The sequence below is a fragment of the Xiphophorus maculatus genome, chromosome 7 (assembly GCF_002775205.1).
Source record: "Xiphophorus maculatus strain JP 163 A chromosome 7, X_maculatus-5.0-male, whole genome shotgun sequence".
Classification (NCBI taxonomy): domain Eukaryota; kingdom Metazoa; phylum Chordata; class Actinopteri; order Cyprinodontiformes; family Poeciliidae; genus Xiphophorus; species Xiphophorus maculatus.
The window spans coordinates 6,442,714-6,460,629 of NC_036449.1; the positions used below are offsets into that span (position 1 = coordinate 6,442,714).

The 17,916-nt window shown below is 38.9% G+C and overlaps 1 protein-coding gene across 1 annotated transcript in view; it reads right to left on the bottom strand.

Moving 5' to 3' along the window:
- Positions 1-13,563: 13,563 nt before the first annotated feature.
- zmym2 (zinc finger MYM-type containing 2) overlaps positions 13,564-17,916 on the bottom strand; it is a 37,188-nt gene continuing 32,835 nt past the window's right edge. The window contains exon 25 of the mRNA XM_023336888.1: positions 13,564-17,216. Within this exon, the coding sequence (XP_023192656.1) occupies positions 16,994-17,216 (223 nt within the window). The 3' untranslated portion in view covers positions 13,564-16,993. The remainder of the gene's footprint in view (positions 17,217-17,916) is intronic.

A 17,916-nucleotide genomic window follows, 5' to 3' on the forward strand; every position in this document is an offset into this window, starting at 1 on the left:
AGATCACTTTGTTCATAATTCATTTTATTTGTTATTTCTGTTGTTTTTGTTTATTTTGGATATTTCAAATGTCTTCCAGTTCCAGTGTTAAATGTTCATTAGAATTTAAAGTTTATTGATCTTTGAGAATGTGTTCTTGCTTTTTTTATAACATTATTACCATTATGTTACTTGGACATGGTCTCAAAACAACAATATAATCGTTTATCACGATAACTTCTGGGACAATTTACCGTCCAGCAAAATTTGTCATTGTGACAGGAAGAAAATCCATAATCTTCCTCTCTCTTAATTATGATTCTCTGATTACTGCAAACAAAAACACAACAATTAAGATTAGAATTTTATATCAAACCAAGAAAAACATTTTAAAACAGGAATGTTTAATACCTCCTTAAAGGTTGTTTTTTTTTTAATCTGACAAATGAGCCTCTTCAAAATGTATATTCTAACTTATTGAATATGATTGTCAGATCTAAAACGCAAGCTCATCCTAAGCCTAACCCAGACTCAGCATATGTTAACGTTTACTTTTAAACTTTGTTGTCACTGCGTCACTTTTCCTTTGTTTTCTTCACTATTTGTTCATTTCAGCTGCTGCTAGCTACGTCAGAGATGTTGGAGCATCATGAACGTTACTTTGAACATTTCTTATGGCTCTGTGACTCCCTTTGACACAGATTTCATTTAATATGAAACTTACCATTACTGAAAAGAAATATTTAAAATAACTGAAAAAAAAAAATCCTTTTTACATTTTCTGTAAAAAGGGGTTTAAAAAAACATTTTTGACACTATTTCCTCTAGAGACAGAAATACCTAGAAGAAGCACAGTTAAAAACAAACAAAAAACTTATACGTGGTTGTCAATGTTTTATTATGAAAACTGTAGAAAAATGTAGAGAATAGAGAGGAAATTTTTTTTTTTTTTACTTGTAGGCGTTTCTCTGTTACCGGGCAGAATGGCCTTTATTTCCTACTTGTCATTGGGAGGCTCAGTGTCTCCCTGGAGGAGCAAGAGGAAGTAACTGGGGAAAGGAAGCATTTGTTCCCCTATTGTGGCAACCAAATTGCAAAAAAAATATTTATTAACATTTTCACTTCATATGTTTTAATAAAATATATTATTGATTCATAATTAACTGCACTTTATTTGGCTTTGTTGGTGAGGACATCAAAAGAAAAGTCGCAAAGTTTTTTTTTCTTTTCCCGTACTTCTGACTTCCTGTTAGTTTTTCTTTAGCCTCTCACCTCCGTTCCTCCCTCCTCATTTTATAACAACATCCAGAGATGATTAAAATGCGACGAGCGTGTTAGTCTCACACCTGAGAGCCACGCTTCTAACACAGCTGCGCGAGAAAAAAGGATTTACAACTCTGCTCAAGACATGGCAGAGATGGGTGAAACTCACACTTTACCGCCTTAATGGCGACATGGTATGAGGTACAAATGAGTTGGACATGGTAGCTGCAGAAAACCATCAGTAAGTGTTCACCTTAGAAAAATAAATTGATTTTTATTTAATGTGGGTTTAAAAACCGGCTTATTTACTCATCGTACCATGGAGATGGTTTTCTCAAATAGCAAGTTTTGTTATATTCCTTTGTAATGAATAACCAGATTTATTGGCAGTGAGAAATCTTCATTTTAAATTCATTTGGCTAACCTAAAAGTACTGGAGCACAATGTGATTCCCCAACAACAAGCCAGAGGCAGAAAACAGGACTTCACTGTGCACAGCTGAACAAACAGCAGAAAACAATGTCAAGCATTTCTGCCCAAGCAAAAGGAAACAAGGACCGTCTACTGAGCGCTTGAGGTGACATGGACAGAGGTAGAAGGAAGGAAGACCCAAACATAGGACGCTGGGGAAACAAAACAAAAATAATGGAAAAAAAACTAAAAAGTCTAAGAGAGTTAAAAAAAAAAAAACAACCCAGAACTAATCTGCACTGCAGAGTGAGGAATGGATGAAAAGTAACTTATAAAGTGGATTAGTTGTATTTGCTGGTGTGATTATTTCAGAAAGTACTGATCTACAGGGATTTTTCTGGTAAAACCCTCTGAAAAGAGGCTGTACTTTAGAAGGGGCTTGTAAGGGCAGTAGCCCAGGGCTCCACGTTTTGGGGACGTCCCAAATACTTAGAATGTTTTTGTAATGAATCCATGTTCACCATTGGACCTTAATTAAAACTCAAAGGCTCATATGAAGTTTGTTGTTTTGTTATCGTTACATTTTTATTAATGCATACATTAATACATTATGTTTGGTACCAACATGGAGCCGTCTCACATGGGGCGTTTTAAAGGGGCGGTGTTATGTAAAATTGACTTTTTTTGAGCTACACATCTTGTTGTAATGTTCTTCCCTCATCAAAAACATACATGTATTGTTGCTTTGATTATTTCATGCATGTTTGAGAAATATTTGAAATCTCCCATGGCAACCATTCAGCTGTACAAAACACCTGGGCAAAAAACATTAAAGGGTTAATAGAGGAGCCATGTTGTGATGACTTCCTGAAGGCGGGGTTTCAGAAGTTTTTAAAGAGACAGAGGCCCAATTTCAAGGTTACAAATTTAAATGTCTTTCAAGTCATATCTATCTATCTATCTATCTATCTATCTATCTATCTATCTATCTATCTATCTATCTATCTATCTATCTATCTATCTATCTATCTATCTATCTATCTATCTATCTATCTATCTATCTATCTATCTATCTATCTATCTATCTATCTATCTATCTATCTATCTATATATATATATATATATATATATGTGTATGTATATATATAATATAAGTCATATATATATATAGGACTTTGGGGCGGTATTAATGTTTTAGTTTAGTTTCCATAAGAAAGTATCATCAAAAAACACTAATTTTGTTTGCATGAAATTGACTTTGATTTCACATTGATTTCATTTCAGAAAGATAATGACAAACAAGCTCAATTCAGCATCTTGTAAAGAGTGAAGCCTTACGTTAGAGTGAGAGCCGGACTCCTTAGTGCAGGTCCAGAGTTTGGCAGTGAGTCCAGGGCATGACATGAGTGCTGGGCTCTTTGGTCCAGTGGCTGAGGAGTGACAGGAGATCTGTAGGAATAACTGAGTGAAGACCTTTGTCTCATCAGTCAGTTTCCACTCCAGGACATTTTTACACAGCACAACAAAGTTTATCTGGAGCTTCTTTCTTTTTTTTTTTTGTTATTTGGATTTTTGACATCAAATAAAATACAATATTGTGATATTTTTGCAATGAGACAATTTTTTTTATAGATATTTTATAACTGACCAGTCTGACTGACTTAGAACTTTATTGAATTGCGGTATATGTAGTTGCATTTGACATTTAACATGCAAAAAGCAATAACAAAGCATGTCGATAATTATTGTTGTAGTATCACTTAATGAAATTTGAAGTGGTTGAGTTACTTAAACCAAGCAGCCAGATTATATGGAACCAGCTTTGTAACACAGATCGCTGGTAAGAAAGACTAGATTACGTGTTAACATACTAAACTATGCGTTTATTTGAAAACTGTATTTTCTAACACATAAAAACTGTACCACGCCTTCATCGCCACAAAAACATTAAATCGAACTAAGTGTTTTTGTTTCTAGAGCAAATATCTCAGGAAATTTGAAATGAGACAAAAACTAACTTACAAGTAAACTTTCAGCAAGATGTAGGAGCTTGTTTTAAAACCATAATTCCTTCATACTGATAAAAAAAAATGTATAGTTCCACTAATACGACATTGTTTCCATGTTACAAGTGAAATAATCTGCCAGTTACTGCAAAAAAGTTACTTGTTAGTTAGCATCCAGAGAAGACTCACTCATGAAAACTCCACACAAGAAGACCAAGCTGGGGATTTGAACCAAGGATCCTCTGGCTGTGCGCCACGAAACCCCCTGAAACGCAAAGGTTCATATCCCGATTATATGGCGCAGTTGAGCACTTTGAAATTAATTTGCACCTACATGCATTTAGGTGCGAATTCACCTAGATGTGTGTAGGTGAAATTGCACCTACACACCCATAGGCGAGTGTAATTACAGTGCTGTAGATGTCACTGTAATTGCTTTTTACAGTGGAAGAGTCTGTAAAAAAATATATATATATATTTTCAAATCTGTTCACTTTCAGTTGGATTTTCAGTCTGGACTTTGATGTGTTCCCATATCATGATGCTGCCACCACCACATTTCCTTTCATGAAAGTTGTATTCGAGCGGATGTGCAAGGTTAGACTGTTCAATAAACAAATGTTTTATATTTTACGTTCAATTCACTTCTTATAGAAAGGTAGTTTTCACATTTCAGTCTTTAAGAATAAAATTAGCAGAACCCTACTGGTCAAAACCATCAAATGATGACTGTGCTGCATCAAATTGCCTTCAACAGTGGTGGAAAAAGTACTCAAACAATGTACTCTAGTAAAAGTAAAAGTACCACATTAACATTTTTACTCCAGTAAGAATAAAAAAGTACTGGCTTTTTAAAAATACTTAAGTATTAAAAGTAAAAGTACTTGCTGAGTGCATTATCTAGTCACTAATAAAATACCATTAAGTTACCTCTCGTATTTAATTTTAATACATCAGAAATGTGCCATTTTAATGAACAACGCCACAGATAATGGATGTTTTTATTGTGTTTACTCTCTGTAACATAGTTTAGACTTTGATATGTGATTCTATGCATCATAATTTCAGGGATGGAAACATTTTGTCTCCTGTCCTAACATGGCATGAACTTCACTTTTTTTTTGCCACTAGTGGCATTTATTTTGAAAGAAATCCAACAGAAAGGTGGGTGGAGGTGGCTCCATGCAGCCAAGGAGCCACGCAGCAGAGTTGTAGTCCAGACCACCTGACCCAAGACCAAGACCAGACCAAGACCAAGACCAGACCAAGACCAAGACCAGACCAAGACCAGACCAAGACCAAGACCAGACCAAGACCAGACCAAGACCAGACCAAGACCAGCGCCCCGCGCTACATGACACAATAAAATTAAGTGCACCAATCAAAATTGCTTCTCAAACTGATCTGAAAAATCCACATTCCCATAAAAACACAGAGATATTAAATACGTAGAGCTGAAATAACTTTTACCAGTATCATTATGATTACAAACTCTTTGTTCTGCTTTGCTTTCATCTCTGTGCCACAATCCGCACAGGTCTCCTCCCATCCCTAAAAAGATAACTCCCTGGGCGGCTGCCCATATCGCCAATGTCAGAAACCACAACTGCCTGCACCTTTAAACATAGTAATTAAGGCAACGCCCCAATGGTAAACAAACAACGCCCAACTATGAACACTGTTCAAGGAGCAACAAGCAAGAAGTAGCCAAGCCACCATGACTGTTTTCACCCTGTCTGCCACCATGACAGGTGACGAAAACAACCATGGAGCAATGAGCATGCTCTGTGTGCTCTTAATTTCTTGTTTTATTTATTTGCCAATTAAATAAATCTATATAGATTTTAACTAAATAAAATAATAACTACTGCAGTGTACGCAGAGCATCACAAGAACAATGAACATCTCTCAGTGAGGCTCCAGGCCTATAGGACTTAGTAAAGATCCGTTCAGAAGAATCGGATTGTTCATGAATGCCACATCACTATATAGCAGACTTTGGTCACAATGTCGTCCCATATATGCCACACGTCAGTCAACACTTCCGCACAATAATTCAGGGCAGTGAGTGACAATGTTTATTTATCACAAATAGAACATATTTATCCCTGTACAGATACCTTTGCTATTGCTTACCTTTCCAAGTGACGATAAAAGTTAGACGTAGTCCCCAAAAAGCAAAGTCTCTGAAAGCAAAGCGCTGCTGAATTTGCCTGTCGCCATCGGATTTCTTATGAATTACATAGGGCTCTTTGCACCTCAGCTTCTGCGTTCGGGGAAAAGCGGCTCAATTTTTTCCGATCTATTGAAAAAGGCTCTTTACACTGGGCGTCTGCAGGGCTTGTCCAAGGTAACAATTAATGATGAACATCGATCCAAAGCTCCAACAATAAGCTGGAGAAAGGTTTTAAGATGTTCGCCTCGTTATACATTCACAGATACAAGGTGAGTTTTACTTTCTTTAAACTTTGTGGCTAACATTAGCTTTAGCTTATGCTAGTAGGCAATATTCTGTGACATGTATCTTGTAAAAATGTGCTATTTAAGTATCTAAACATTTTTCATCATTCATTAACGGACAATGTTTTTACATTGTGTTCAAGTATATTAGTACATTTATTGTCGTTGGTGTCAGAGACCAAGTAACGGGGATTTTACGGTTCAGGCTTTTTGCTTCTGAAGCAGGAAGCACAACAAGCCCATAGCTTAACAGTAGAGCAGCTCTGGTGTCGGAGTTCTAGTTCAGCTGACGGTTCAGGTTCAGTTGTTGCTTTTAGAAAATATATGGCCGTGTTCCTTAAGGTCTCCGTGTTATTTTTGTTTTATTAGTTTTGCATGTTTCTTGTGAAGCAGGACGGTGTTTACAGCAGTGTGTACAGGCGGATCAGTAGCTCGGCTGTCTGGCTCTGGTCTGCTCTCTGGTTCCCATAAACTCTTTCAGGCTGAATACAGAAGTGATTCCATGGAAATAACACAGGAGGCTCCTTTACCTTCTGCTTTAGGCTGAAGAAGTTGATCCGGAGTGAAGTGAAGGCTGTAAACTTTGCTGTGCGGCGTTAGCTTTAACTGGTAGCCACGAATATTTACAAGCCACCGTCTTCTTAATTCAGGACCGCTTGGAAATCCATGAAAACTTAAAAGCCCATTATATTAGGAAGACAGCAATGTTCATAATATTGTTTTATTTGTGTCTGAAATAAGACTTTGTCTTTTCTAGCTGTCATGGTAACTCAAAGCGGAAAAAAGAGAGCCGCATTTGCGCATGCGGTTGTGACGTCAGCGCGGCAGGTGCAAAGAGCCCATTACTGACAATTAGACAGCAGTGATGGGATTTTCGGCTCCTTTTCGAGATGCGGCTCTAATGGCTCTTCTTACTGTGGAGAGCCGGCTCTTTCGGCTCCCAAACGGCTCCCCATATATATTTTTGACATTATTAATTAATTAATAGCTTAAACCTAATTTTATAATACTTTGTTTCATTATTGACATTGTTAAGCACTTATGATGAGTAAAAATGCCGCATAACAATGCTATAGCAATACCGATGCGTGTGATATCCGCATGTGCAGGTTGTTTGTGGAGCCTGCACGATAGGAAATGCTGACTTTGCACAGTCTTCACTCTGCCCTGGAGCTTGATGTAGCATTAAAATGAGTCCAAATCTTGCTCTGTTTTCTGTCACTCATTTATTTTCACCTATTCAGTTCTCACACTGACTCCCCTTCTTTCTGTGCTTCTTGACGCTGAGTGAGTGTCTGTACATAAACACCTGCCGACGAACGCTATACAGCTTGGCCAATTGCCTGCCGTTTCCACAAACAAAGTGGAGATACACTTTTTTTTCAGTGTTTTCCCGCCACATTATTAATTGAAACTATGTGTGATTGGTCAGATGTCTGGAGCACACGCTTGACATGAGGGCAGTGGACCGACCGAGGGAAAAAAACTCTCTGCTCTAGCACTGGCAGAAGAGCAAAACGCGCAAGGAAAGGGAGAAGGGGAGGAGGAGACAGCGAGGCACCGCAGGACAAAAAAAAAACGATGTGGGGAAAAACTATCGGCTCTGGCACTTGCAGAGCACAAGCACAACGACAGGGAGGCGGAGAGACAGCGATATACTGTAGAAGAAAACCCGGCTCCCAAATAGGATCCTAAAACGGCTCCCATTGTGGAGCCGGTTCCAATCGTTCACTTCAAAGAGCCGGCTCTTAGAGCCGGATCGTTCACAACCGACACATCACTATTAGACAGACATCTTCTCCCGCTCAGAGGAGACCAACCACCGCGCATGTCTTGGAGCTCCGAGTGAAAGGAGGAGGCGATGGGTAACAACAGACACACGTAGTTAGTAAGTCACGTTATTGCTTAGATTTTACAGCCCCGCCTTAAGCCCCTGAACTTCACATTTTAACGGGGAAAAAAAGCGCAATGCGACTTGGATGTAACGAGTAACGCGACGGTTTTGTAGAAATGTAGTGAAGTAGAAAGTACAGATACTTACTGTAAAATGTAGGGGAGTAAAAGTCGAAAGTATCCATTATTAAATCTACTTAAGTACAGATACATGAAAATTGTACTGAAGTACAGTAACTAAGTACTTGCACTTTGTTACTTTCCACCACTGGCCTTCAATGAAGGAAATATTTAATAAAAATTATGCAAGACAAGATATGTTGCAGTGTGTAGAGAGAGAGAGAGAAAAAAGGAGTTCACTTCCAGGAACAGTGGTATTTGTCCAGTTCCGTCCCTGTAAAGCCCCACTTGGCCCAGTGATGGAAAAGAGCCAGTCTGCCACTGGCTGGCCGGCCTGCGGCCCTCAGCGGACAGGAGGCTAAATTTAGTCTTTAATCACCCAACAAATTCACACTCAGTCCACACCACAAATACCTCAGGCCCTCTTTATGTATTTCAGGAGTGTGATTAATTTGTTTCTCGGAGGCCTGACCTCTGGCTCGTGAAAAGACGGCCATTTGTTGAACGGAAACTTTTATGAGTCGGGACAAAACTTTTAATTGTCTCCGCAACGTTTTCTTTTCTCGGACATTTGACGTGTTACAAACACAAACGTCGCTGTCTTTTATTGGGATGTTGTGTGACGGACCAGGTGAAGCAGCACATAGTTGGCCTCCTTATCCAGATGAAGAATCAAAAAGTGGAAGTTTGAGATTCGGAAAGGGGCTCAGAAAACAACCAGGCAACGCGACAGTAGAATGATTAAAACGGCCCAGTCAAAGTTCAGACCTGAAAATTAATCTTCACAGAGGATCTCTATCTAATATGACTAAGTATGAGCTATTTTACAAAGAAGAATGTGCAGAAATGTTATATACCTTTCCTTTTTTTTTCACAAAATTGGTAGAGGCATACGCAAAAAAACTGCAGCTGGAATTCATGGGTCCCTCAGTATCGACACAAACCTTTGTAATTTTTATTGCCAACAGAAACAAAAACGAACAAAACAAAAACAAAAAAACAACCATGAATTATTTTTTTCTACTTAAACATGCTCCAATTCCAAATAATCCCAATAAGATATTTTAAATGTTGTGTTTCTAACCACATTTTTGCAAAACACTATACCTTTAAAAGTTATTTACAATAAACACATGCAAATGACATTCGTTATGTTTCTTTTTGTTATTGGCAAAATAAACAAAAAAGTAATTTAAAAAATTTATTATTTTCTTCTCGAATTGCATAAAATCCCAATCAAATATTTTTAACGCCACACCTTTAAAGGTTATTCACTATAAACAAATGAAGAAAGCAACAAAGTGTTTAGCTTAATGACAGACAAATATAGATACCAGCATAAGATTTTTCTTTTTTTTTTTATTACAAAAGATAGTTTCTTGAGTAAATAATTGCACCTGTGCAGAGCACCATTAACAGTTTCCTAAACAACAATTCAATTTTATGCAAAGATGTTTTAAAAAGAAGAAAAAAACAAAGCAAAACATTACACTCATTGATATCGGCGCATGAATCGGGTCTTTAAAGCCGATGTTCTGTTTGGTTCAATCTGACCTCCTTCAGAAACAGAATCTGCTGGAAAAAAGCAGCGACTCATTAAACAAACCAATAAAAGTCGGACATTTTGTGTCATGAGTAGGTAAACAGTTACTCTGTCAGGCTTCGTCTTTCAGGATAAATAAATAAAACTGGTCATCTTTTAAGGTTTGTTGCTATTAGTATGCCTCTCTTCTCTTACTGCCTTTAAATGATGTAATGTTGCAGCATGTGTTCGCTGTGCGCACGCCGTGTGACCTGAGGGTGAGGGACTCGTATGGAAGTACATGACCCACAATGCACCTGGCTGCCTCCACCTGAGAGCATAAAACTCAGAACTCTGAATTCACGACTTCTTCCACCTCACATTTTGTTATTTTATTTGGAGTTACTCGTCGGGGTTTCTCTACAGAAAATTAAAACTAATTCTTTTCGACCTTCACTTTTTAAGAGTTGGCCGAAATGTCTCCGTAACGACAAGACCGCGTAGCTGCGCGCGCAGTTCTGCTCGCAAGTCGCACCCGCTCGCTCGTAAACCGGAAGACGGTCAGGACAGGTCAGGTCAGGTCAGGACAGGTCAGGTCAGGTCAGGACAGGACAGGTCAGGTCAGGTCAAGTCAAGTCAAGTCAAGTCAAGTCAAGTCAAGTCAAGTCAGGTCAGGTCAGGTCGAGTCGAGTAGCTAGCTGGACGCATCGCGAGCTCAACATGATGTTTTGTTGCTGCAGAGCTTCACTTTCAAGTCGCCACTGCTCTGTGGAGAATCTGCTCCAGAACGTTAACTGGGAGCTTATTGGAGTCCCAGTTAACGAGTCTACTAGTTTTATGCTAAAAATGAGGCAGTGTTCTTGAAGTTTACGTTTTGTAAACTATATTTTATGTACATTTAGTGCACTATACCTTAGGTAAGGTAAGGTAATTTTATTTCTATAGCGCATTTTCAGCAACAAGACAATTGTAAGTGTAAATAGAGGAAACACAAAAAGCAAGAGAAAATAAAAGTATAAAACTACATATTGGTTCTCCGTGTTTGATTCTGTAAATGTTGAAGGTAAAGAGTTGTTTCTTTAGATTAGAGTTTCTCTGGGTTCTTTGTTTGTTCCAATTCCTGCTCTGGGTTGAGTGATCCAGTAACAGTTGATACTTTTACTGGACTTTTGATGCAAGCTTTAATGTAATGTTGCATTAAAAGTGCCATTATTTACCCAATGACACGTAATGACACGATTCCTTCATGTTTATAACAGGTGTTGTGTCAGTCTTATGCAGTACACGCCTTCAAATAAAGTGTTACTAAATAAATAAGGTATTTGTATTAGTCATGTTATGAGAAGATAAAATAATCTACTCTCACATTTACTTCTCAGGAACTTTTACTCAATTTTTAGGGGGGGGGGGAATCCTTTTAGTTTACTTAAGTTTGCATGCAGTTGATAATATTCAGTCAAAGCAATGCTTTGACTCTTTTTTTTTTTTTTTAGGACAATTTGTCTGACCCGGTTTTTCCAAGACTAAATTCAGGAAGGAACAACAAAGTTGTCAGCCGGAGATCATCTTAGGAAAAAGAAAGAAAGGTTGTATGCGGTAGGTGGTCTGAAACACGTCTCCTACAGAGACATAAGCAGCAGTTCTTGGTTGCTTTATCATTAAATGGCGACATTAGTTCATATGATGTGATTCAAAGAGGATTCGTTGCACATTAGAGGCCCCAATCGCCGCCTATAGTCTCGCCCCCGGCCCTCGCCCACACGACCCTGCTGAGTGCAGCGCTTTCTTTGTGCCGCCTGAAAGAGCTGGGGATTGAGCCCAAACAAAAAAAAAAAAACTAAACACAAGGGTGAAAAACTGTTTTTACAGCCTGCCTGCTCCCTCGCAGGCCGGGCCGCGTGGGCGCACGGGGCTGCTGTAGCTCCGCATCAATGGGCCAAATTATTGGAGCCTGGCCAACTCCGAGAGCACAGAAAGGAAAAAGCTGGCCTCTTCAAATGCTTGGGTTGAGCAACGGCGTTTCGCCCCTGTGACCGTCCACCTTCAGCAGCAACGAGGGATTGCTTGGCTCCATGGAGGGCGAGGCCGGGGCGGCGAGGAGGGTTGGGGGGGGGGTCGCCTTACGTCAGTCGCTGCAGACGGCGCTCCGGTCCCAGCGGTTTGTCTGGTGGCTCATGATGGTTGCTACAGTTTGACAGGCTGGATGCTGTTATTGTGCAGAAGTACAAGGAGTTCAGGAAAATACTCCTGTTTCTGGAGGGGAGTGGTTAACAGCGGGGCTTTAGTGGCTGATGTCATTTCCTGTTTACTTAAATTTAACATTTGTGGTTCTCCTGTGAAAGACAGAGCCTTTGGAAAAAAGTACCGTATTTTCCGGACCATAGAGCGCACCTCACTATAAGCCGCACCCACAAAGTAAAAAAAACAACAAAAAAACACAACTGGAAACATACATATATAAGCCACTGGTGTCTCCGCCGCTCTCAGTTTTCCACAATCTGCTGTTAAGGACGCAGCCCTGCGTCTCCAACGCCGAACCATGGATTCGTTCACGCCGAGTTTACGTGCAGCGGCTATCGATCTGTACTACCACATCGATCGCCTTCAACTTAAAAGCTGCATCATATTAACTTCTTCGTGTGGTTTGGTTTCCATGACGAGTTTGAAAACATTTCTCCATCGTGCCTGCTGCAAGCATTTGCTTGTTCTAAATGGAAATCAATGATTCACTTCCTGCTAAAGAGCCCCCTGGTGGTTGAAGAAAAATCCACAGAAAAGCTGCATGGTTCAAAGCGTGGGAAAAGAGTAGCGGCTTATAGTCTGAAAAATACGGTTATTAGCATTGAAAATGTTGCCTAATTATGAAATATCAACTTCAAATAAGCTTTCATTATATATATATATATATAGCAATATTTAATTTTGTGCATTTTAACAAATGGTAAAAAATTGCTTTTTTTAAAAATAGATGTAGCTCTCTTTCCGAGACAAAACAATTAAATGAGCTATTGCCACATTAACGCTTTACAATTTTTAAAAATATTGAAAGTGCTCCTAGATCAGTACTTGTGTGTTTTCATTGTGTGCATGCTTCATTTTCTCAAACCGGTTCTGCTGGAGGTTTCTTCCTGCTAAAGGGGCGTTTTCCTCTCCACCGTCACCACATGCATGCTTGGTATAAGGGATTGCTGCAAAATTGACTCAATGCAGTCAGCTGGGACTCCTTAGCTAGAAATGTACCAACTTGAGTGAATCAAATTCGAAGTAATTGACTTTGAATCCGTCTCATCATCAGGCTGAATTAATATTTTTGCTTGCAAATCAGCGCTAAATAACTGAACCGAATTAATAAAATTAAAACTGAACTGAAATTCAGCTAGAAGTTGCTCTTTTAGTTAAACCTTACAGCTTTTTTACAGGAGGAAGCAAATTTTCAGGCTGAGCTGCTGTAACAAACCGAATCTGGGGAATCTTGTTCATTCCCAGAAAAATTTATTTTCACTTTTTATTTTTTATTTGTAAGAAAGTTTTGTAGTTTGGGTTCCCTTAGATGAATATGAATTAAAAATTGAAAATTAACGTGCTTCTGGAAGTGAAAGGGATTTTAAAAAAAATCTTTTCCCAAACTCATTGAGAAGCAATCCATCCTGAAACTCTGCATATTATTTACTCAGAAAAGTTTTCCCAAGTTATTTTAAAGCAACATCAGCAGTCAACTTTAGAGTCTAAATCACAATTACACACACGTGGCCATAAAAACCAACGTTTTCACGCAAATGTGCCCTGAAGATGCAAACCAACTTCACTGAATTTAAAAAGGATCTTACTTTACCAACCAAAACTTAACTAAAAAGCAAAAGTTAAAAAGTGACAAGTAAGCAGACGCCTGAAAACAGCATCACAAACAAGTCTGGTTAGAAAAAAGGAAATCATTTATTAAACATAACCGTATTGGCAGAACAGCCCATACACATAGCATCAGATTCAGGTCACAGTCACTCACTTTCACTATATACAGATAGGCACATTCACATTAGGCGTTAAAGCCAGCCACAGCGTGTACTGCAGGGCCAAACCAGTGGCAGGTTTGGTTGTTGCCTCTCAGTCCAGCAAGGGGAAAAAAACAACAAATAATAATAATAAAAAAATCAGTCTGGTTAACTGGTTTCCTCTGAAAATTTGAATGTTTGGATTTTTAAGCTGCATGGAGCCACCTGACCAATATTCTCCCTGGGGAATACACCGCCATAGTGTGTGTTCACTGCAGACCCAGACCTCTAAACACAGTCTGTTCTTCAGAGAACGTCACAGTCCGAGGGACTGGGAATACGCACACAAGGCAAGTTTGACGTAACAGGAGAAACAGCCTGAAGTCTGAGAGTTTTAGCTCCACAATAAAAAAAAAAAAAAAAAAAAAAAAAATTTAAGAGACAAGTAGAAAAAAACCCAAAACAGTCTAACTCAACTGTTTCGAATAAAAAATATTCAATTAATTTGCTACAACAAAAGTTTTTACTTTGCAGTACTAGACGTCTATAAAAAAAAAAAGTGTCAGGAAAATGGGAGACTCGGAAAGAAGTGCTCCGTATTCAAACCATCCTCATCCTTCATGCTTCACGGGATCCTTCACCACCGCAGGACAGACAGCAGCAACTAATGAGTGAAAACAAAGTGAAAAAGAAAATGGCAGCCGCAAAATCCCAACATATTAACGAAAAAAAAAAAAAACAAAACAAAAAAAAAGGAATAAATAAGTTTTAAAGACAGTTTTAATCCTGCAGGCTTGCAAGCTGCAGTTGTTTTTCCTGTGTTGGCGATGTGCGAGATAACCAACCTGAATCGGACGCATTTATGACACACAGTCTGGGTTTGGTACTCTGGTAATGCTACATCACACGAGCGAGGGTGAACCAATAGAGACACAGCATGTTGGAAGGTAAGGCAGCCTAGTCGATGCAGACGTTATACAACTTTAAAAAACAAAAACAAAAAAAAATAACAAGATGACTTTACAATACCACCTTTAAAGAGTGTGCAGAAACCTGAAGTGAAACAACAGATGATAGAACATCACATTGTTGATTTTCAAGCACTCGTGACCTCAGAGTCATCCTGACGACTTGGTTTCTTTCTTTTTACCTGGGAGAAAACCCCCAAAAACCTAAACTCTGATTCCTAAAGACATTTCTCAAGAATGTGTCAAAGTAGCCCCTTTACAAGCGTCAACGTAAGTCGATCGCTACAGAAAATGCCGTTCAGTTGGCCTTGTGCTAGCGATGCTATTTTGAGCAAATGTTTTTCCTCCCTTCGCTTTTCACAGACAAGTTTAGCCAACTGGACATTCTGAAATTAAGATAAATGGGAGCTTATTTAATCTAATTTAAACTAAATAATCTGGCTGACATTAAATTCTGCATTTCTGAGTTTCTTGTGTCGATTTTGACCATCTATTGCAATGTACAAGTCTGGATTCCTCTTATGATGTTGATAATTAAACCAGTTCCCTTGTACAGGCCAAAATCTGAGGATTCACTCGTTTAAAGAGGCGTTTTAAAAGACTCACAAACAGTGGAGAATATTAGAGATGCACCAAGAAATTGTCTGGTTGCTGGAATAATAGGCCGATTTCACTCATTCATCGACTCCAAACCAGCGGAAGCTAAAAATCCATTCTTTTCCCAGTCAGTAAACACACCACATAAAAACCAAGCAGTTCTTTTGTGTGGAAGTTGATACCGAATGACGTGGTACGGCTTTATTTCAAAAGAAAAGTAGTCAGAGGAAGCGCAAAGGATGTTTGAAGGTTCTAGAAAACATTCCAGATGTTCACTTTTTTTTTTTTTAAGCAATGCTAACAGGAAGCTAAAGGTATTGTAGAAAAGTTGCAGTTTTTTCCTTCTAAAGAGGATTGTATCAGCTCAAACAGGAAAGGATGGCCCCCTAAAATAAAGTAGGTTTAAAATGTAAATTGATCATTTTCCATTTGTTTTCAAATAGTGGAATGCTTTGACTGCAGAGCTGTGCAACATCGACTGTTCTCTCCCTCACACGGTGTGACGTCACCTCTGCTCCCTGTATAAATAACTGATGACAGAAGACATCTTGTTTGCTCACTTGAACTATAACTGAGAAGACTAATGAAAACATACTGGTCTTTTCTCTGATATTAATATGGAGAATTAAATTATTTTGAAATTTATGTCTTTCAAGATGGTGCGTATTAGATGTTCAAAATCGAATAAAAAAAATAAAAAAAAATTAAATAGGCTGTCAATCTTTTTAATTGGGTTTTTAGTTTATAGATGCGTCAGACCAAAAAGCTTTAAATGTAGATTTTCAGTGATGGAGAGTGCAAGCTGTGTAACTTTGGCCCGATTTCTTTCTTAGCCATTTTATTTTACTATAAATATGGTGTCAAGAAGTAGAAATAAAAATAAAAAAAAAACAGTGTTTTTAATAGAAGATTTTAAAGAAATGACTAAAACTGGTATTAAGTTAGAACTTTCCAAAATTGGACATCAGAAACTGGCCACAAAATATCTGATCAGTGCATCTCTAATATATATAAAACCATCTCCGAATCTGTAGCACACTGTTCATGTTTTAACATTATAATAACCAGAACAAGTCATATGCTGTCCGTGTGTTGGCCAACCAACAGGATGTTATTCTCTCAAGTGGAGTTCTGGTATGAATGCAATAACAGTAAACCAAGTGGGATGAAAACTTAAAAATAAGAAAGAAAAAAAAACCCTCGGAATTTGACATATTTTAATTAATGTTTGATGTTCTTCTTGGTATAAAAGCGTTTGGAGAACGCCGACCCGCTCCCCTCACAGCGTTATCAGGGAGGAACCGAAATTCAAACAAATTTATTTCAGAATCGAGAAAATTAAACTCAAATATGGCTTTGATGTTTGTAACTAAACTTAAGCTTGCATGTTCTGGAAACAACATCCTGATATCCCTTCACATCCACACTGTCCGTTTAACTGTTTTCTTTTTTTGGGGGGGTGTTTGATGTTAAGGACGAGCTTCGGCTCACTACGTTTACTCGTCTCAACTACGTGGCCGTCGTTTTTCTCCAGGTTCTAAAACAAAAACAAAAAAACCCCAAAACAAATCGAAGGCTTTGTCCTCTGACTTCCTGTTTGAGGCAGAAGCCTGGGCCGCTGTGAGCTTCCTCTGTTCGCCGGGGGCGTCCCTCACCAGGAGGAAACGGTAAGTCACTAGAGTCGGTGAAGAGACGAGGATAAGAGACGGGTGAAGGGGACAACGTACGATTAGATTACCCCGAACGCTCTCGTCGGGTTTCTGAACGGGAGTCCGAAAGCGGGCGCTACTCTCCTCCAGGTCCATCGCCGCACTCCTCCTCGTCTTCTTCTTCCTCCCGGAGTGGCTTGTCTGTGTAAATGTCTCTGGCCAGGAGGACTCTGGTCAGGAGGCTTTCTAGGATCTGACGCTCCAGCGGAGTGGAGCTGAACCAGACGGGGTCGCCGGGGCCGCGGGCGGGGTCCGGCTGGACGTAGAAGACGTCGAGGCGCTCCCATAGCAACGGCGGACTGGACGGGAGGGAGAAACGGAGGAGGAGACAAATGGGGTGGGAGGATGAAGGAAGGATTAGGGGTTTGGGGGTAGAAGTGAAGGAGAAGTTAGAGGATGACAAAACAAAATCTAGTCCAAAACTTTGAGAAACTTTAAATGAAGCTACATTTTCAGTCCTCATCTTTGACCAGTCAACATAAAGTTCAGGATGTGAACAGCAAAGAGTTTTAATCACAGGACTGACCAGGTTTTACTGGATTCCATGTTTGTTTGATCTGATTTTTTAAGGCTATTTCTGTCTGTGTTTTATACCAGGGGCTCTCAAACAGCATGAGTTACAGACTGGGGGCCCCTCTTTGCAAACCAACAGGCAATTCTACAAAATATGTAAAGAAACATAAACGTTTAGAAAGTTTTCACATTTTTCTTCTGCATTCTCAATAACTATTACATTTGTTTAGCATAAATACAGCCTCAAACCATAAATTTGACAGGCAGCCAATCAGAATTTCAAATAACATTAAAACTTATATTTTATAGTAATTACTAAAACATATATTTGATTATTATTTTAAAAAAATGTTGTTACCCTCTGCTTAAAATTGTATTCGATTATTTTTATTGTTGCATTTTTTTCTAATTTTTCCTCAAGTTTTCTGAGTCCCCTACTTCAAAAAAAGAGTAAAATGAGATTATGCTAAATCCTTTACATTGTTC